The 21,749-nt window shown below is 36.5% G+C and overlaps 1 protein-coding gene across 4 annotated transcripts in view; it reads left to right on the forward strand.

Annotated features, from left to right (window-relative positions):
* The window catches only part of LOC101743146 (diuretic hormone receptor), a 204,603-nt gene that overhangs the window by 168,276 nt on the left and 14,578 nt on the right, over positions 1–21,749 (forward strand). For 3 of the 4 annotated variants that reach the window (XM_021352745.3, XM_021352744.3, XM_062674009.1), the window contains 5 exons: positions 533–710; positions 7,219–7,312; positions 9,120–9,222; positions 17,094–17,174; positions 19,064–19,143. In XM_021352745.3, the coding sequence (XP_021208420.1) occupies positions 7,259–7,312; positions 9,120–9,222; positions 17,094–17,174; positions 19,064–19,143 (318 nt within the window). In that variant the 5' untranslated portion in view covers positions 533–710; positions 7,219–7,258. Of the gene's footprint in view, positions 1–532; positions 711–7,218; positions 7,313–9,119; positions 9,223–17,093; positions 17,175–19,063; positions 19,144–21,749 lie in introns of those variants that run through there. The other variant, XM_021352746.3, reaches the window with a different exon arrangement.

The raw sequence follows: 21,749 nt of genomic DNA on the forward strand, positions 1-21,749 counted from the left end.
ACAACTAGTATAATCAAGAACTTGATATTTTGTAATACAACGTAATTACCAAAAAGAAAAACAGTTTCTTACGACCAATCTATAGAATTTTTAACAATTTTATGTTTATTTATTACTTAAGTGAATGGACGAGCTCACGGTCCACCAGGTGTTAAATGGTTTCCGGAACCCATAGACAACTGGATCGTAAATGCCGCCTTGAAACATGACTTCTAAGGTCTCCGTTTTTATAATACATATCGACGCTTGATAGGGAAATCTGACTGAGCGACAATAACTGCTTTATACATAAATCATAGACAATAACCATATTCGATGCGCAAAAAAATATATTTCTAGGTCTATTAAAATCATTTCAATCCTACAGCTAGATTCGTTAAAATAGATAGATTTTTTTTCAGGTATTTCAACTTAAAATTAGTCTACTGTAAAGTTCACGCATTGTCGCTTAGTCACGTTTGCCTTTCAAGCGTCGATATATTATATAGCGATTGTGATATACTAAACAATAATGGACATTATTTTACAACAGAAAACGCTTCTCGTCTGTGTCTGGACGGTGTTTGGCAGAACTACACCGACTACTCGAATTGCACGGAGCGGATCGCTAATGTGTCACCCACGGACGTGGCCAGTCTCATATACTTGACGGGATACTCTCTCAGTCTCGCCGTTTTATCGCTGGCCGTCTTCGTCTTCTTGTATTTTAAGTAAGTCTTCGTTTATTATTACATCGATCAAACGCAAAGATGAAACAGTGAAAGGCCATTAATGTACGTACATATGTATATACCTTATGGCATGTTGCAATGGATATATTTTTTTATTGCTTAGATAGGCGGACGAGCTCACAGCCTACCCGGTGTTAAGTGGTTACTGTAGCCCATAGACATCTACAACGTAAATGCGCCACCCACCTTGAGATATGAGTTCTAAGGTCTCAGTATAGTTACAACGGTTGCCCCAACCTTCAAACCGAAACGCATTGCTGCTTCAAGGCAGAAATAGGCGGGGTGGTGATACCTACCCGTGCGGACTCACACAAAGTCCTACCACCAGTAAAAATGTGGAGATATAACCCCAAGAGGGTTAACGTCAAGCCCGCGGTCGATCGTAAAACTCATGCCATATCCCTATACCGTATGATAAAAGAACATACAGACCCCACATAATGTGGGATAAGGACAAGAAGAAAAATAAAATCAGACCAAGTATAAAAATGTTGCATACAATCAGTCTGTTTTCCGTAGCAATAATTTAATAAAATAGAGTACAGCTTTATACGCATATACTGTACAACTTCTGCTCGCCTTGTTGAATAATTTAATTTATAGGTTTGTTTGTTTGTTCGTGCTCTATAAGCACGCATCTGATTGTTTCGAAGCTCTGTACAGTTGTTGGCGCTTCCAGCGAAGTTTGGGGTGTAGTAACTATTGACGTACACGCGCGAGTTCACACCATATTCGGTTATACCGTATACATATATACCAAATACATATAACCGTATAACTAAACGTGACTAGGATTATCTTTTTTACCTATATCATCAATACATAAATTAAAACAGTAAAGCCCGGTGTGTACGTTTTTAAATATGTAGTAAAAATACGAAGGTAGTAACTAAACCAGAGTAAATAATGCAATTTTTTATTATTAAATTCTGTCCGTCTGTTTTTATACTAAATAATTTTGCGTAAAATCGTGTTTTTATTAAAAATCTGTTACATAGATACGACTTTATTATCAAATTAGTGTATTGTCATCGGTCCTCGATACATCTACAAAGTTTGAATGAAATCTGGCCGTTTAAAGTGGGTCAAAGCCGCGTCTAAAGAAGTCAGTTACAAACATACATTCAAGTGAAGCTAATATAAAGCGTGTAAAAATAAAAGTATTGAAACTGTTGCAAGAATCTCATTCTGACTCGCTCTATCTGTCAAATAATTATCGATTTTATAACATGTTTTACTTAAACGACTTTTCTTAATTGTTGTCTTTACCCTATGTATAAATGTAATTATTAAACGCTGTATAAGATTATGCTGATGTAATTACCCAAACCCCCCTAAAAAGTGTAGCTTGTTTTACGTATCGAAGCTGACGAACTAATCCGCTGGCTTCGATACCGTTCTACGATATTTTTAATATCAAAATTTTCTAAGGTTTATATGAAACTTCAATAGTCTGTAAAAACGTAACAAAATGTTCGCTTAACCTATCATATTTAAGGCAAAGCTAATAAATAATGTTTCACTTATTAAGGCGAACAATGCATGTATGTATAACCCAAAATATAACTGTGAATATTCACGCAAAGTTACACGTAATGTTTTGATAAGAACAGAATTCTCAATACAAGCTGCTCACCTAGGCAGCCGTTCCGGTCATCGTCCTCGTCGAACCCGTCGCTGGCGACGAAGGGCTCGACGAGTAAATTAACCCTCAGACACAGCCCACTGAGTTTCTCGCCGGATCTTCTCAGTGGATCACGTTTCCGATCCGGTGGTAGATTCTGCGAAGCACGGCTCTTGCTAGGGTTCGTGTTAGCAACGTCATCAGGTTGAGCCCCGTGAGCTCACCTACTAGTTAAGGCGACGCTGATATAGCCTCGCAAGGCTATCAGCTTAGGTAGGAAAAAAAAAAGCAGCCCATAACAATTGTATTATACTATATTGCATTCAACTCAATTAATTCTCTAATTGTAATATACAACCGAACGCTCGGTACTCAGAGCTCGTAGCTGTCTGCACCTTAATAACTTTCGACCCAAATCACCAAGCTAAAGTGATTTAATAAAACGACTAGACATTTTATGTAAAGCCGGTGAATAATTTTCGTATTTTAACAAAAGCTTCTAAGCAATGACGTGGAGTGTGTTGATGTCTTTTTTACACGCCAGTAGTCAATTTAGACGGTTTGCTGATTTAAAATCAAATTATTTTAACATTTTAACATTAAAATACATTGTTTTCAGTTAGGCTGTTGATGTCACGTTAATTAAAGCAGTTATTTAAATGTAGGCAAACACGTGTATCAAACACATTTTGTACATGTGTTGATTAGCTGACCCGCAATTGCGTTTAAGTGAACGTTCGTAAATTTTCATTATTTATGTAACAAAATAAATAGTTTTTCTATTTCAAATAATTACTACATGTCGATGAACATGTGGGTGACTAACATAGAACACTACTCAGATATAACTGACGTTCTTTTTGATTATTAAACTAATGCAATCGTTTATAAATAATATCAAACAGACATACTAAATTTTAAGGAAATTGTTTAGCTTCTATACAACTCAGAGAGCTTCTACCAATAAAATTTTCGAACCGATTTTCTTCTTAAGGCGTGGTATGAGAAATCACTACGAATTTTCGCTTTTAGAAACACTGTATATACCGAGTAGGTCTTTAACAAAAATTTCAACGATATTTGACGTTGTTTTATTTTTTTAAATAACAGAACACTTATTGCGGCATAACTATAATAGTTAGATATAATATGCTGTCGCGACACTTTTTGTAAATAATAATGTGTTCTACAAAGTGGTAGTACATTATTTTATTCTATCATCAATAGTTTTCGCAGGGCACGCGATGTAAAGAATATTTTAGGTAATTCTTTTACACCTTGGGTTACATTATTAGAGTTTTAGTAACAATCCCTAATTTTTTTCAAAAAAGATTATAATAACCTATGTCACTCGGGAATAGTGTAGCTCTTCCAAACAGTGAAAGAATTTTTCAAATCGGTTCAGTAGTTTCGGAGCCTATTCAATATAAACAAACAAACAAATCTTTCCTCTTTATAATATTATTATAGATATAGATATTAATTATTACAAATAATAAAAACGCTGACTTAGGCGGCGGTTTTTATTTGAACCAGTTCAAAATTATAAACTAAAATTCTATGACCAAAATTACCCATATTTATCTATAATACGAAATGATATTAATTTATTTTTCGTCGTTTCCTTCCTTCTTGCGTCGATAATCCTAATACCAAATAGACCATTAAAACAAAACACAGTGTTCAATTACGTTTTTTTTTTTTCAATTAATTATCTCCGTACATAAAAGTGCCAACTAAAACTCATACAAAATAACGTTACGATGTACGGTTGTGTAGTATGTGTAGTCACCGTATCTGTGACGTAATTAATCGCTTCAAGAGTCATCCCACAGCGGAGTGCTCTGATTGAATTTTCGTTTTAGCTTCGGCTCGATTGGAATCTAAACGGTTTTACTAATTTTATTATTCAGTTTTTTCATTATTGAGTAGTATAAAAAAAATCTGTTTAAGAAAACCATCGCCTTCGGTCAGTAATTTTTTAGGAACCGAAGCGATAACATTCCATTTCCGTTCCAACATTTGAATAAACCGTTTTTAAGCGTAGGTACGATGCAACGGAAACTGTCATTCAAAACAAACGAACCTGTCAAAGAGGTTTAAAAGCATTAAAAAAGCAAGTTCCGGTCTGTAAAGCGTTCCGTTTTTAAAATGTACTTGTGATTTGAATGTTATTACAATTCAATTTCAATTTAAGGCACATGACATACTTTATATGTTAATAAGGATTGGTGTTAAAAACTGACTTTAAATCAATGTGTGAACGGCTATTTGGTTTCAACAACTTTTTACAACTCAACAGAAGAACCATTTAAATGGTGGTAGATTCTGCGAAGCACGACTCTTGCTAGGGTTCGTATAAGCAACGTCATCAGGTTTGAACCCCGTGAGCTCACTTACTAGTAAAGGCGACGTTGATATAGCCACTCAAGCTTAGGTAGGAAAAAAAAGCAGCCCTTAGCAATTGTATTATACTATATCGCATTCAACTCAATTAATTCTTCTAAAAAAAACACCTCAACAACTGAGTAAGTTTTCCATAAAACCTTAAATTTTGGAAATGTCTGAAATCAAGTCTATTTTAACCGGCGGTAGGACCTCTTGTGAGTCCGCACGGGTAGGTACCACCACCCTGCATACATGTCTGCCGTGAAATACTAATGCCTTTCGGTTTGAAGGGTGGGGCAGCCGTGGTAACTATAGCGAGACCTTAGAACTCTTATCTCAAGGAGGGTGGCGGTATTTACGTTGTAGATGTCTATGGGCTCCGATAATCACTTAACACCAGATGGGTCGTAAGCTCGTCCATCCATCTTAGCAAAAAAAAAAAACTTATCGATGCGGGCGAACAAACCGTCCTATCCTCAAAAAGTCAAAGCATTGATAAGAATATGACGCGTGCGTGAGCAAACAAATTTCTGCGTTGATAAATCACTTTCATTTCAAAAAACCGTGTAATTTCTTGGTTAATTACAATGCTTCGTGAGTCGGTTTCGGGTCTGCTACGCGATTGAATCTAGATTACTACGATGAAGACATTGCCTTATCAGTCGATTCGCTATGGCTAAAACGATCTTGCGTAACGTATTTATACCGGCTAATCTGATTTGCCTCAGAGCATTTCACTATCTTAAAGGAGACCCGATCTGGTAAGCCCATCGCATTGATAACAATCCCTGTGACCTAATGTCCTCTACGTAAAATGTCGTTAATAATCGGTTAATTACCCCCCACTACTAGGATCTTTATAAAACGTATGGCACTCGGGGACTGCCGCGGTAAAGCTATTGCATAGCATTTTTTATCAACTTATGCAATTATAATTAGACAATAATAAATTAATATTAAAACAATAACAAAATAAGACCATGCTATATTTATAAACATTAACAAATGCAAAACAATACTGTCCCCTTCACACTCATAAGCTAGACCGCGCGGGAGAGAGATGGGCATACTTTTCATGACGTGCATGCAGTGCGACGTCACGCCGCGTGCTTATGCACAAACACTACGCAAGCGCAACGAGTGAATGTGTTGAATGCAAGCTACATGGTAGGCGGAGTGGGGGTGTTAAGTTTTATTTTCGTTACGGAATTTATTGATTCGGTTAGCTTTTAGTATTCGATTTTAGCTTAGCTTTTAGTATTCGATGTCAGGGTGTTACTGTTCTGATTTTGTATGTGCGTAACACAGGACAAAGTCCTGGTCTTAAACTCACTACAGTGTGTTCGATTTAGATTGAACACCCGGGCTTACACGGGCTTACACTGTACGATACAATGTTCACTTTATTAGATATATCTTAACTCGGTTCGGTACAAGGTAAGATACAGCTATGACACCTGTTCCTATTGCGAAGTCGTCTTGCTCTCCTGTTTGTTTATTCACATTACAGTGTCCATAGCTCCAATGGCATAGCTTGCGACGACTTCGAACAACTGTGTTAAAAGTAAAAAGTTAATGATGATATTGATCATAAAATCGGAGTCTTTTAATCATGAGATAGTTCTTTAATAATAGTAAATCAACAGTAATTACAATAAAGGATAGTTTTAATGATTGTCTTACAATTGGAATGAGCTATTAACATCTTTTTTAAATCAGCAATATATATAAAACATTATTTTATTTTATTCGATTATTGATTATTCAAAAAAAATGGCAGTTCGTCGTGAACAGTGTGAACACGTCTTTGTCGTAGCTGTAGCGATATAAGCTGATTAGGATTTGCTTAGTATTATAATGTATAATATGTAAATACTAATTTAGTTTTTACTCATTTACTAAGAACCTAAATGAGAAATTAAAATTTAAGCTTCAGAGACGTAGAAAGACTATATTTAACAAAAATCAGTATGTTTCTTTTTCAGTTTTTACGATATTGTAAAAACACAAATATTAACCTTATCGTTTTTCACTTGATTTTAAGAATATTATGAATGTCATCAAGAACATCTTACTGGTGGTAGGGCGTCCTGTGAGCTCGCACGGCTTGGTACCACCACTCTGACTTTGCATTTGCATTTGGTGGGTGGGGCAATCGTTGTTTATACATAAAACTGAGACTTAGAACTCATGTTTCAAGGTGGGTGGCGGCATTTAAGTTGTTAATGTCTATGGACTATGATTATAATGTGAACCGGTGAGCTCATTCACCCATTTAAGCAATAGCAGAAAATACATAAATGGAGAGTATTAAGCGGTCGGCAGCGGCTTGGCTCTGCCCCTGGCATTGTTAAAGTCCATGGGCGACGGTAACCACTCACCATCAGGTGGGCCGTATGTCCGTCTGCCAACAATGGCAATAAAAAATAAAAATAAAAAAATGAAAAAAAAATCTAACCGTGTTTTTTGTTACAGGGATCTAAGATGCTTAAGAAACACGATACATACAAATTTAATGACCACATATATACTATCGGCTTGTAGTTGGATATTAAATTTAGCTTTACAAGTAAGTATGAATATAAATAAGACTTTGAAACAAATATTAGAACGGTGCGCTCTTTTTAGCCAAGGAGTTGAAATTTAAAATTAATTTAAGCTATACATATTCTTAATGAATGAGGTTTCAGTATAATGAAATACATTTTCTTTTTGCAAGTTTTTCATAAATTGTACAACAAAGTAATCTTGAAAATGTAATAAGTAAAACAAAGTAACATGTGAAAAATATATACAACATAGACAATGACTAACTACTAATTACAGTAGATACAGTTAAACTCGGATGCTTTAATTCTTAACAACTATCCTAAACGTATTAATAATATCAATTTACAACAGTTAAAAACCATTTTTTCGATAACAACGCTAAAAATGATAGCTTTATTTCTACAAATAAAGTTAGAATAGTTGATGATGGATATATAACCAATTTTCTTTTATTGAATTTGTGAAAATGAAACCTCAAAATACGGCACTATCGACTAAAATAACAAAACAATAAATATCAGATATCGACCCTCTTTGAATAAATAAGCTGAACGATCTAAACGAGTGTATATTTTTTAATTACATAGCTAGATGAAATCACGGTCTACCCGGTGAGCCCATGGCATCAAAATAAAGATACTGCCACGCATTGAAACATGAGGTCAAAGTCTCAATTGCATTGTTTAAAAGTTGTCCCACCCCGAAACCAGAATTACTGCTTCACGGCAGAAATATGCAGGGTGACAGTAACAACCGTGCGGGCTTCCCGAGTTCTCAGATAATAATAATATTATCTTTGTGAAAGATCCTAGCGTATTTTTCTTGTTCTGTATATGGCTCTGACATCTATGGAATAGAATTCGATCTTGAACGTGAAAATGGTTTTTAATGTTAAAAATCTTTATTCAAATCATACGTTCGTTTTGTAATCAAAACTTAATTTAGAAAAAGACTCATTTGAATATTTGACGTCTGTCACTTTACTGTTTTTTTTTTTTAAATGTGTGATAAGCACTTCCAAGTCCTAACAGCTATTTTCCTAAGACTTGATAGAAAAATCACTCAAATCAAATATTCTCATTTCGATATAGTGAACTATCTAATGCTTAAAAACAATTATTACTATGTTCTTCGCGCTCAATTTGTTTGTTGGTCGATCATCAGATCATTATTGGCACATCAGGTTTCTGCGACAGTACTGTTAGCATAAGACTGACAACCAGCATGTAGCTAGTAATAACTAGAAAATTCTAAGATATCTAAATATTTTAAAATATAATTTTCCGACTACATTCAGACAAAGCATCTCGCTAAGAATGTGTAATGCTCCCGGTCTGTAACAGACCGATACAATAGGTCGTAGCTAGGTGTGAATACGTACGTAATGTATTTAACAGTGTTTAACTCTTTGCAAACACGACGTGTCTGATACGTGCAATGTCTGTGAATATGGAGTTTCGATGCTCCAGTAAAACATAGAGATTCATTCTTTTTTCTATTTAAAAACAACTGTTATGAAATTAAGCATAGTTTTTATTAACAGCACTGATTACTAAAAACGTTTTTATGTTAAAATTTCAAGTATACCGCACAATAATTTTAATATGAATTCTTAAAAAAAACATCAAATTATTCAATTTGATTAGGAAATAAAGCGGCTCAAAAGCTTAGCTTATAAGTGCTTCAATATTTCATATATATTAAACAAACAAACCAAAGCGGTCAGATGTAAATGAAAGACCATCGAATGAACAGACTAACAAACATGTCTATTATGAATCGCTATTTTACGTAATATAAACCGATGACGTCATTTCTTTTCGCAGAATTGGTCCGACGAGGCACAGCAAGATCAAACGTCATGCATGATCTTAGTTATATGCATGCATTATTTTTATCTAACGAATTTCTTCTGGATGCTCGTTGAAGGTAAGCATCTAAGACAAATACACATTATTTAAGTTTCTTTAGAGTGCCGTGATATTCATTGGTGACAACGATATATAAAATGGTGTGATAATAAAATTCTGAACTTAGTAGGTGTTGGAAGTTATGGATGGGTTAATCGAGAATAATGAAAAATGCGATCAGCTTACATTTAATCAAGCATATATGCATTCTTTATAGAAAAGGATTACGTTTTGAGAAACGTCCTTGCGCCCGAGAGAGTCTTCACTAACTAATGACCTTAAGGAAACAATATTTATTTTATAATTAGGCCTATGCTTCTTTTCCCGCGCATGGAATTTGTTTTTTTGTAGGCACGACCGTAGAGTTCGAGAAATTCTAATAAAAACGCTGAGTTACGACTGCAATTTACTACAAAGCTATTAGAGCCAAATGTTGAAGTGACAAAATAGCTAATCTTACAAACTGCGATTCAATTTTGTAGAGAGAATTCAACAGTAGGTAATAATTATCACGCCGTAACAACTTACCTTCGCAAACACGCATCCCTTCCCATACCTACTATTCAACCAGCCTCCATCACATAGGGGCGACACGCTTAATTAACTTGCGCACGGATCGGCACTGGTCTATTTCTGTCTAAAAGCAATCGTGCATTTCGATACGAAGTTGGACTCCCGTTGTAAGAGACAAGACTCGTAATGTGTATCCTGGTTTGAATCAAAGCTTAACAAAATGTATTGTAATACCAATACGAAGTTAAGATTATGATGTGTGGTAACATTTTATTTATTTATTTATACTTATTGTACACAAAAAGAAAATACAATAAAAACAGATTTAAAAAAAAAAATGTCTAAATAGTATGTACAAAGGCGAGCTTAACTCATTCATGAGTTTTCTTCCAGCAAACCATTAAAGCATGATTTTCAAACAAAGCTTTAAAAAAAATCCAATATAAAATGAAAAATACATTTTACATTCTCTCTTTCGATCTTTCATCAAGTCTTCAAGTTGAATGTTAAATAAATGAGCTGAATTTGACAGATGAATCGTTTTCGGATAATTTTTTAAACATATTTTAACGTGAACTGGATTCTTAGCCTCGGATCATGAAATTGAAGGTATAAACAACACACAATTTAAATCTATCAATTTATGAAATAATTGTATTCTTATGACATAATTCTCTTGAAGTTAAATAACGCGTTTCTATTTTTTGTTTGTTTCAAAAACAGGATTGTTGAAAAAAATACCAAAGCAATATACTAACTTATTATAGAATAAATAAAACAGGCTTCTCTATTTACAGAGTCTGTAACAACAGATGTTGATTACGAACGGCCATTTTGAAAAGAGCAGCTTAAATCCAATCTCACAGTTTAATTTCTCCTTCGTGGCCGCTTAAGTTTCGAGTTAGTTTGAAAATTCCGAAAGACAGTTCAGCTATAATTGAAATAAGGAGTTAATCGTCAGTGAGCGCTTCAATTTTCGACTTTACTTTAAATTACGATAATATTACGGAGCTAAGACATTAATGCTATATTTATTATATAATATTATTAACAAAAATGATTGAATGAATAATAATAATAATAATAATAAAATCATTACACACATCGCTCTCAGAACTTGATCTTAATAAATATTCATACATCGCTTTACAAAAATCTGTAATAATCGACACCTGTTCCATAGTGCGACGATTCCTTACATCCACTACTCAAACCCCTACAACACTACACAATGAACCAACTCACTTGGCGTAAGCCCGTGCTAGGTTCACACTTACCAGCATTAGCTGAGAAAAAAAAATATCCAAAATAATAATAATAATAATAATATTCGTGTTCTGGACCCTATGGACTCCGGTATCCGCTTGGGAGTTTTTGAGGTGACAACTATCTCCTATTTGTCGTCGCACCTACGTATTACCTACGCTCGAATAACCTGACCGCTACGTTCATACATAATGCATTTCAAAAGATATTTTTACTCTGAAAAAACTTTTTTGGACGTTATTTCATTAGCACTATGAAATATCCTTCTTCAAACGAACCTTGCAAAGACTTCTTATTAGTAAGCAGTGGATTGGTATATACATAGTCAGGTCATAAATTCTGTCACATGTTTAATGTAAAATAATTGAAACAAGTTTATTCATTATGTAACCATTCATATACCAAAATGAACTTAGCAAAACATAGATTCTTATGACACTACAGTTTATTCAAAATGACCTCCGTGATTTTGAATACAGGCCTTCAATCTGCGCGGCCAGTCGTCTATCGCAGCACGAACGAGGTCCATGTCAATATCGGCGGCTGCCTTAATCAAGGATGTCTTGAGTGACTCCAAATTGAGATGAGGCTTTGAGCATGCCTTTTCCTCCAAGTGTTGCCATATCTTGTAATCTAACGGATTCAAATCTGGACTGGAGGAGGGCCAGTCTTCGTGCCGGATGAAGTCGATTTCACGCGCCGCCAGCCAGTCTTGTGTGCTCTTCGCTCTATGAGCTGGCGCCGAATCTTGTTGGAATACCCAGTGCCTGTTATTGAACATGGTATGAGAAACAGGTTCCACAAGGTTCGTCAGGACTGTATTTTGATACACAACTGCATTCGTTTTTACACCTTTCTCACAAAAATGTACCTCTGTTAAGCCCCAATAAGAAACTCCCAACCATACCATGATCGAGGATGGAAAATGACCTCGTTGGACACGCGGAATACGGTTGCTCGCTTCTTCACTACTGTGTGCGTACCTTATCATTTTGTTTGTTGTAGCTCTCTTCTACGGTAAAAATTTTTTCATCCGAAAAAAGAATTTCCCGATATTTTTTTCCCGCGTACCGCTTCAACAAAGCGCGGCATCTCTTCAGTCTCAGGTCCATTAGACGAGCATTCAAGCGATGTCCTGTTTTTCTTCGATATGCCCGAAGCCCTAAGTCTTCATTTAACACCCTTTTCACCGTGGTTCTGCTTAACCCCATCTGAAGGGCCAACAGTTTCTGCTTACGTTTGGGATTTCTTTGAATTCGCGCCTTCACAGCTTTTATCACTGCTGGAGTCCTAACAGACCGAGGGCGACCACTTCTTGACCTGTCATCTACACTAGAGTCTTCATTGTACCGTTTGATGGTACGATAAACGAATCTTTTGGTTATATTGAAATTTTTCAGTATGTTAAAAATTTGAATTGGCGCGTAACCGCAACGATGCAACGCAATAACTGCAACACGGTCTTCTTTAAGCGTCCACTCCATATTTAAAAATGAGTATAATTCTAAAAGTATACATTTTTTATTTTCATGAACAATTCGAAATTCGAATTCAATAAACTTTTTTGTGGCCAGCATTCTAAAAGAAAAGTTTTTACTGTGTGACAATACTTATGACCTGACTAGGTATTTTGCCGATGTTAATGAGCGACAATGATTACTAACGATAGATCGGGACGTAAGGTAAGAAAAGGGGCTTAAGTTTTTCTGTTCTTGACACACTTAATAAACGAAAATATGTAATACAATATTTTTTAGTTTGCACTTTAACATGTCTGGTGGTTAACAAACTGATATTAGGACCTCTTGTGAGTCCGCACGGGTAGGTACCACCACCCTGCCTATTTCTGCCGTGAAGCAGTAACGCGTTTCAGTTTGAAAGGGGCAACCGTTGTATTTATTCTGAGACCTTAGATCTCATAACTCAAGGTGTGTGCAATGGCGGATCCAGGGGGGGGGGGGTCATGGGGGTCATGACCACCCCCTGAGCTGGTTCCAGGACTTAGGTGAACCACTAATTGAATATAATGACTTTATTTATATATTTTGTCACCATACAGATTTTATGTAACATACCTTCAATATTTAATTAATATAATATAATATAATAACTTTGTATAATGGCAAACGTTTGGGAACGAACGCATCTAAATTTGACTATGTGACCCCCTCCTGACGCCAAAGCTGGATCCGCCCTTGGGTGTGTGGCGGCTTTTACGTTGTAGATGTCTATGGGCTCCAGTAACTACTTAACACCTGGTGGGCTGTGAACTCGTCTATTCACATAAGCAACAAAAAAAAGTCTTCCACATACGTTACTTGTAGACAGACAGACATAAATGAAAATTACGTGTAATTTATAAAAAGAAAATAAACTTTACCACATAAAGAAAATGCTTGAGGCATTTTCGTAGACTCCCTAATTCCCGGTTTGTGTATAAAAATCGACCGTCTCCAACGAAACGTGGCTCAGGGATCTCTGTAAATTCAAGAACGGTACGATCTGTTCACTGTAAATACTGTGAATAAATGATGTAGGTCCTTTAATGTTTTTGTCTAATTTGAATTAGCCCTAATGTATAATTGCGCTTCATTAAAATACATTTGTGATAAAGCAGTATTTAAATGAGTATTTCGTAAGCTGGAAAATGTTTATTTACGCTTAAGCGGAGTTTGTTTTATTCATTTACCAATTTTTCGTATAATTCCTCAACGGTCCCTCCCCATAAGGAGGAGGTAATGTTTTTCGAGTGTACGAAGGTATAATCTATATATTAATACGTGAAGCAAAAACTTTGTATCCCTTTTTACGAAAATTGCGCGGACCGAGGAGTATGAAATTTTCCACACTTATAGAGAATATAGAGAAGAAGTGCACAACGCTAATATTTTTTTTAAATAATGCATAAAAGATGCATTAAATCAATAAAGAAAACTTTACACACACTACATACCATGTATTTGACGCACACACGCATGCATACCATTTATTGTCAAACTTTTGTTCTTTACGTCTGTGGTCAAATTGAGAATAGATTAAATATTGTTAGTCTTTATTAATATTTTTTTATAGTGTAGTCTTGGCGAAATTTGTGATTATAGAAGTATAAATACAATCACAATCGTGTACAAACTTACAATTCCAATTAATTATAGTCGAATTTCGACTACCACGGGACCTCTAGTAAATACCGTATATTTGTTTGCTCTGTAGTCAAGTAGCATAATGGATTTTTATCCTCTAGGTGCTATTTGAAACGTGCTAATTACTAATTGATTACGGCGCCTGTAACGTAAAAAAACGAGTGAAGAAAAAAAAAACATGTTTTTATTACAACGTAATTTGTATATCATTTTTAAAGTGTCCAATGAATAAACTAACTCAGTAATCGACAAAAAATAACTTTATAACCGAAGCTATAATTTTGCATGCAAATGCATGAGATAGAATTATACTACAGAGCTATTATTTATAGAATGAAATGTCATCTATCAAAAAAGCAAATTAAAAATCCTTTAGTATTTTTTTAAGAGTTCGCAAGTCGTAGACAAAGTTACAACTACCTACTTTTATCTATTATTACCACTATTAATCTCGTGTTTTTTATCATTAAATCATCCGTCGCCACGAAAACTGTGAAGTATTTGAAATATTTAACATGGCAGAAATCATTTAATGACAATTAAAATGCAGAAAGATTAAATCGTCAAAATAGTTTCAATTATAATATGTATGCTGTTATCCTTCCCTTAGAAGTATTTTATAAATTCGTTCCACACAAATAATCTTACATAATTCATCTTTATGAATTCTTATAAAGTTTGCTTAAGCAATATAAAAACTGACACGTGTCACACTACGTGCTTAAATTATTTGCTTTCACGAACCAAATAAAAATGAATTACTACTATTGTGCTAAGACTAACAATACAAAAGATAATTAAATTGAAATAATTAACATTTTTTCCTGCGATAAATGTGCATCGTAAAGTTAAAATGTAATGAAATCGACATTATTGCAAATTCGAAGTTCAATTTCAAGATTCAAATTTGCTTTATAAAACTAAAATAACACTGAGAAGGGTTGTCGGTTCAGCTTAGACTAATCGGAAAGCCAAATTCGTGCAAGTTGATTTTATCTTTTTTTTATTTATTGCTTAGATGGGTGAACAAGCTCACAGCCCACCTGGTGTTAAGTGGTTACTGGAGCCCATAGGAGCCCACCTTGAGAAATCAGTTGTAAGGTCTCAGTATAGTTACAACGGCTGCCCTGCCCTTGAAACCGAAACCCATTAGTGCTTCACGGCTGAAATAGGCTGGGTGGTGGTACCTAACCGCGCGAACTCACAAGAGGTCCTACCACCAGTAATTACACAAATTATAATTTTGCGAGTTTGATTTTTATTACACGATGTTATTCCTTCACCGTGGAAGTCAATCGTGAACATTTGTTGAGTACGTATTTCATTTGAGAAATTGGTACCCGCCTACGGGATTTGAACACCGGTGTATCGCTCAACACGAATGCACTGGACGTCTTTATTCTTTAGGCCACGACGACTTCTCGATAAAGCCTTATGATTTAGAGAATACATTTTTAAAACGAAATCCAAAATATTCATTATTATGCATGTATATACTGAAGATAGCGTAGGCCATTTAGCCAAGCCAGCTGATAACGTACTTTGGATTTATAAAGATTTTTAAACAACAGCATAATTTATTTTATTAGCCCAAATGAGCTCACTTCACCTTGAAATGTAAGATTGAAATCTACGCTGAATACTGAATAACAATTATGATACTTTTGAAACACGTAAGACGATAGTATCAATTTGGAAAGGTTCGTTAGAAACTAACTACTATTTACTTATTTACATTTAATGAAGTCGTCGTGGCCTTAAGGATAAGACGTCCGGTGCATTCATTGTTGCGATGCACCGGTGTTCGAATCCCGCAGGCGGGTACCAATTTTTCGAATGAAATACGTACTTAACAAATGTTCACGATTGACTTCCACGGTGAAGGAATAACATCGTGTAATAAAAATCAAACCCGCAAAATTATAATTTGCGTAACCACTGGTGGTAGGACCTATTGTGAGTCCGCACGGGTAGGTACCACCGCCCTGCCTATTTCTGCCGTGAAGCAGTAATGCGTTTCGGTTTGAAGGGTGGGGTAGCCGTTGTAACTATACTGAGACCTTAGAACTTATATCTCAAGGTGGGTGGCGCATTTACGTTGTAGATGTCTATGGGCTCCAGTAACCACTTAACACCAGGTGGGCTGTGAGCTCGTCCACCCATCTAAGCAATAAAAAAAAAAAAAAAAACCAATAATAAATAAAGGAATTCGATTTCCCATGCATTCCATCCTGTCAATATCTGTCGCGAATCAGTCATGCGTTTCGATTTCAAAGATGGAACAGCCGTTGGAATATACAATTGAAAATTCGACCTCATATGGTAGCCACCGACTTGGCTCTGCCCCTAGCATTGCTGATGTCCATGGGCGACGGTAACCACTTACACTCAAGTGAGCCGAATGCTCATCTGCCTAAAAAGGTATTTTTTTTTTAAATCTCGAATTGGTGGCGCCATTAAAGCTGCAGTTATCTATGGGCTCCAATAATAATCATACACCAGGTACACAGTGAATTTGTTCAAGCATCTACGCAATAAAAAATAAAAATACATACATATTATTGTATGTAACGGCCGTCTGGTGTAGTGGTAAGTGACATGGTCACTACACAAGGGGGTCGCGGGTTCGAATCCCGCTTAGGGAAAATATTTGTATGATAAATATAAATGTCTTTTGCAAGGTTATGGGATGTATATTAAATATATGTATGTGTATAATAAAAATCTTACATTTATTTCCGTTATCTGGTACCTGTAACACAAGTTCTTTACGAACTTAGCACGGGACCAGTTAACGTGGCGTGATTGTTATTAAAATATTTATTTATTTATTACATTCTATTTCCTCTTCTGATTACTAAAAAAATACACTTCTAAACACATGCGTATTTATGCATCGTTTACTTGGCGCGTGTTTGCGAACGCTGGCTGAACCGAAACAAAAAGGTTAATATAATTATGTTTTTAGGTCTGTACCTGTACATGCTTGTTGTGGAAACATTCACCGCGGAAAATATTAAACTCAAAGTATACACTACCATCGGTTGGGGTAAGTTCATTTTAATCATGTTAATTCGTATCTATAGTATCATCTATTCATTAATTTAAAATTTAAGGTAAAAATATCGTACTTTTTACTGACAAGATTGCTACTTACACTACTACTGCTAAGAAAGTTACTTGCTGTTGTTAAAACGGTAGATTCTTATTACTGTGCCCCTAACACTACTGTTTTCCATTAGCGGCGGTAACCATTCACCGTGGGATAGGCTGTAAGCTCATTTGTGAACCAAAACTAATATAAAATAGTCTTCAGAGACAGCTGAAATGTATCTTACTCAAATCAAAGATGTTTGTACATATTTACGATGTTAGCAGCGTTACGTGATGTCTCATGCGAATCGATTAATGTTTAAAATATATTAGAAGTCCTTTTGTGCAGTATATACTTAATGTCTTTATGTTTGTTGTATGTTTTAAAAAAAAACAATTGAAAAATCATGAATAAATAAAACTACTTCAAAAACATCAATCGTGACCAACCATGATAATAGTTCTCGCTATAGTTAAAGAACTGCAACCTCCACACCTTTCATTGAAAAAGAATATTTGATGAAAATCAATAAGTGGTAACACTATACACTAAATTCACAAAAGTAAACTTTCTTCAAATATATTTCAAATAGACGATTCCTTTCTATTACTTGTAGTTAGAACAAGAAAGCATTTTACAATTTAGCTAGTAGATTATTTTTAGAAAATCTTACAGCTTTATAAGAAAATCCTCTGTCAGTCTGTCAACCTTTGAAATTTAGATCCATTTTTCGCTACCTACCATTAATCTGCTTCGTTTGTTCCCTGGGTCATAATAGGTCAAGTCTTCAATTTATCTGTAGAAATTTAAGTCATCTAAGGTTGAAGAAGGGATTAATTATTTTAAGAGGCTATTACGTAATATCTAAATAAAATTTCATTCATTTTAACTAAAATAATTGATCTTCGTTTATGGACATCAACCAAGTCTGTCCTTTTTTAATTTAAATAGCTCTGAAATTTTTAAATCGAGATTAACTTTTAATTTGTATCATACTTTGACAGGAATGCAATAAGTAAAAAACGTCACGAACAATTATTTTGTTTTACATTATTCGTATAGTAAAATTCTGATATCGCAAATCTTTGATTAAATAACGATCTTTCTATCAAAACAAATATTATTATATATTTTATATAAAGATGTAGTGAAAATATCGACGGAAGAAAGCGGAATTGTCGTAACTTGAAAAACTCACCTTTACCATAAAACTGTTTCAAAACTTCATAACTCATATTATATTTATAAAGATAGAGTTGAAATTTGGTATGTATTAATCTTATACCTTTAAACGAGCAATTCTTGTATATTAATATATGTGTATATAATCTGAATCTCGGAAACGGCTCCAACGATTTTCATAAAATTTAGTATACAGGGAATTTCGGGGGCGATAAATCGATCTAGCTACGATTTATTTTCAGAAAATGTTGTTTTATTCGTGTTTTCAATAATCAACTCTTTCCGACATCTATTGGCGAATAATAACACTATTTTTCTTAATTGAGGGCAACCAACCACTTTAAAGATACAATAAGATGATGTTAGAAAGAAAGAAAAACCGAGCAAAGTTCGGTCATCGTCTAGTAATAATAATATGGTAAAAAGTAATGCAAGTTACGACATTTCCGCTTTCTCACACTTCCGTCGATATATTTACAGCAATACGTAAAAGGACCTAGTTGCCGTGTATTTTGTATGTGAATTGTAATTAGATTGACATGACATCGAAAAATACAAAGGTCAAAGCGAAAACAAAATGCATTTTACTGTTTTAATAAGGTTCTCCAGGTGAAGAATACAATTACAATTTTTTTCATAAACTGACCTAATTTATTTACTAGGTGCTCCGGCGATATTCATCACAATTTGGGTCGTGTCAAGATGTTTTGTCAACGTCATGCCATCGACTGGACCAGACGGTGTAAGTAGTAACTATTCTTAGACTTAACTTAATTTTGTACGTGCTTGAGTTTTTTTTTTTTTTTTTTTTTTTTTATGATTGAAAGTTTACTGGTGGCCCGAAGGCCTTTCCAGTTTCACCAGGACAGGTGGGCGAGCAAAGGCTCAGCCAAGAGGGGTGGGATTTGCTAACAACTGCCCGAGCGCCTCCGAAGGAGACCTAACAACTCAAGAGCAATTGTTTCGCGAATGAATCTACTACCGGATCGGAATCGCGACCCGCTGAGAAGATCCGGCGAGAAACTCAGCGGGCTGATGCATGGGTTAGGTTGCACGTCGACCTCTTTGTCGAGTTCGACGAGTACGGTTACCGGGGTCCCTAAGCCTGCCCCTAGTATTAGAGCTGAAGGCATCTAATGCAAAGGTTATTGGATCTGATGGATCCGTAAGGACGTGTCTAGGGCGTCGACGGTGACTGACTCCTGCATGATCAGGATTCGGGGAGTAGTCAGCGGCGGCAACGATAAGGCGATTATCATGACGCATAGCCTTATCGAAGTATCGTTCCGACGCTGACTTCATGTATTTCCGAATTGATTCGAGGCCCAGGTCGTCGTGTAGGTCAACGTTCCTCACGAACCACGGAGCCCCGACAGCTAACCTGCAAAAGCGGGATTGTAGGGATTGGAGGGTGTCTATGTGTGTGCGGGCCGCGTGAGCGAACACCACACTCGCGTAAGTCATGACGGGCCTTATGCAAGTTTTGTAAAGTGTCACCTTGTTCCGAAGGGACATTTTACTCCGCTTACAGATCATGGGGTAGAGTCTACCGAGAATAAACGCGGCACGGTCACGGACTGATTTTATATGCGGGCGGAATGTCATCGATGCATCCAGGCTAACGCCCACGGATAAGACGAAGTCTCTGAGGCGTTTGTAGAGCAGACGCTCATACAGTTTGCCTAGAGACATGAGGAGGCTAATCGGGCGGTAGCTCGTCGGATGATTTTTTGGTTTACCGGGTTTATGTATGCCGATAACGTCCGCTTCTTTCCACACCGCGGGAAAGATACAGTTCGCCATAGCGGCATTGAAAATAGATGCCAACATCACGATGAGTTGGACGGGTAGAAGTTTAATAACGCGGTTGGATATACCGTCGGAACCGGGAGCCTTGCGAGGACGTAGGTCTTTGATCAAGTCTTTAACTTCCATCGGGGTGACGGGTGGTAACGCATCAGAGGGTGGCAAGGAGGCTCTGCGTTCTACCTCACTGTCTACTAATTCTACATGAACAGGGTCCACGGATTGAGTGCTGGGCGTGCACTGGGTTTGCAATGTATCGGCCAGCAGCTCTGCTTTTTCGTCATCATCGAACGCCGCGAGTCGGCCTGAGGGGCCTACGAGGGGGGGCATAGTTACTACCGTATCCGATTTGAGAGTACGAGCTAAGCGGTAGTAAGACCTTTGGGAGGGCGCGAGTCCTTCTAAGAAATCACGTGCTTGAGTATTGACACGTGATGTTAAAGTATCAATGTCGACCTTTAAGCCGAACCGCATCATGAATGGTATTCGCGATTCCGATCCGGAGGTAGATTCTGCGAAGCACTGCTCTGGCTAGAACTAGTGTTATCAAATTCTCTCAAGTTGAGCCCGTGAGCTCACCTACCCGGCCGCGCGTAACTGGGATAGCCTCTTAAGCTACCATCGAATAGGTAGAGGAAAATAAAGGTATTGTAATTTGGTTTTCGCTAATTCGACAGACATAACTTTACGGCTTGGTCTCGTTTTTGTTATTTCATATTATTATTTCTTACGTTCATTGATCCGCGGGTGGGTTTCCGGTAACTACGTTGCCAATCCTGCGGACCGAATGGTAAACAGTCGACGTCGCCCATAACATGTCATCCCGGATCCTCCCAATCCACTAACGGTGTTTTTAGGTACCCCAAGCACCGGTCACCGTTCTCGTCGAACCCGTCACTTGGGACGACGAGCTCGGCGAGTAAATTAACCCACAGACACATCCCGTTCTCGCCGGATCTTCTCAGTGGGTCGCGTTTCCGATCCGGTGGTAGATTCTACGAAACACTGCTCTTACTAGGGTTCGTGTTAGCAAAAACGTCAGGTTTGAGCCCCGTGAGCTCACCTACTAGCCCGGTGACGCTGATATGGTCTCTCTAGACCATCAGCTTAGGTAGGCAAAAAAAAGATGAGTTTCTTCTATCTTTCTCTGCCGTAGGGCAGTCATGCGTTTCGGTTCGAAAGGTGAGAGAGTCATTAAACAGTAAAATTGTAACTTCGACCTCATATCTTAATATGAGTGATGGAATTTGCGTTTATGTTTATGGCCCTCCGGTAACCACTTATCACTAAAGGGGAAGTGAGCTCGTTCATCCACCAATGAAATATATAAAACAAATCGCAGAAATTAGTATCAAATAGTACCAATTGACAAACGCTCTGCCAGTATTCATGAAAAGCTCCAACATAGTTGCAGATTTGTTTTCATTACGCCACGTTATTACCGCACCGCTCTTAGTTCAGGAAAAATCTGTGTTATGAGACGAACAGCGGCGATATGTCAAAAAAAGATGTGCGGTGTCGTGGGACACCGGATAGGAACGA

Source organism: Bombyx mori, chromosome 19 (assembly GCF_030269925.1).
Source record: "Bombyx mori chromosome 19, ASM3026992v2".
NCBI classification, from domain to species: domain Eukaryota; kingdom Metazoa; phylum Arthropoda; class Insecta; order Lepidoptera; family Bombycidae; genus Bombyx; species Bombyx mori.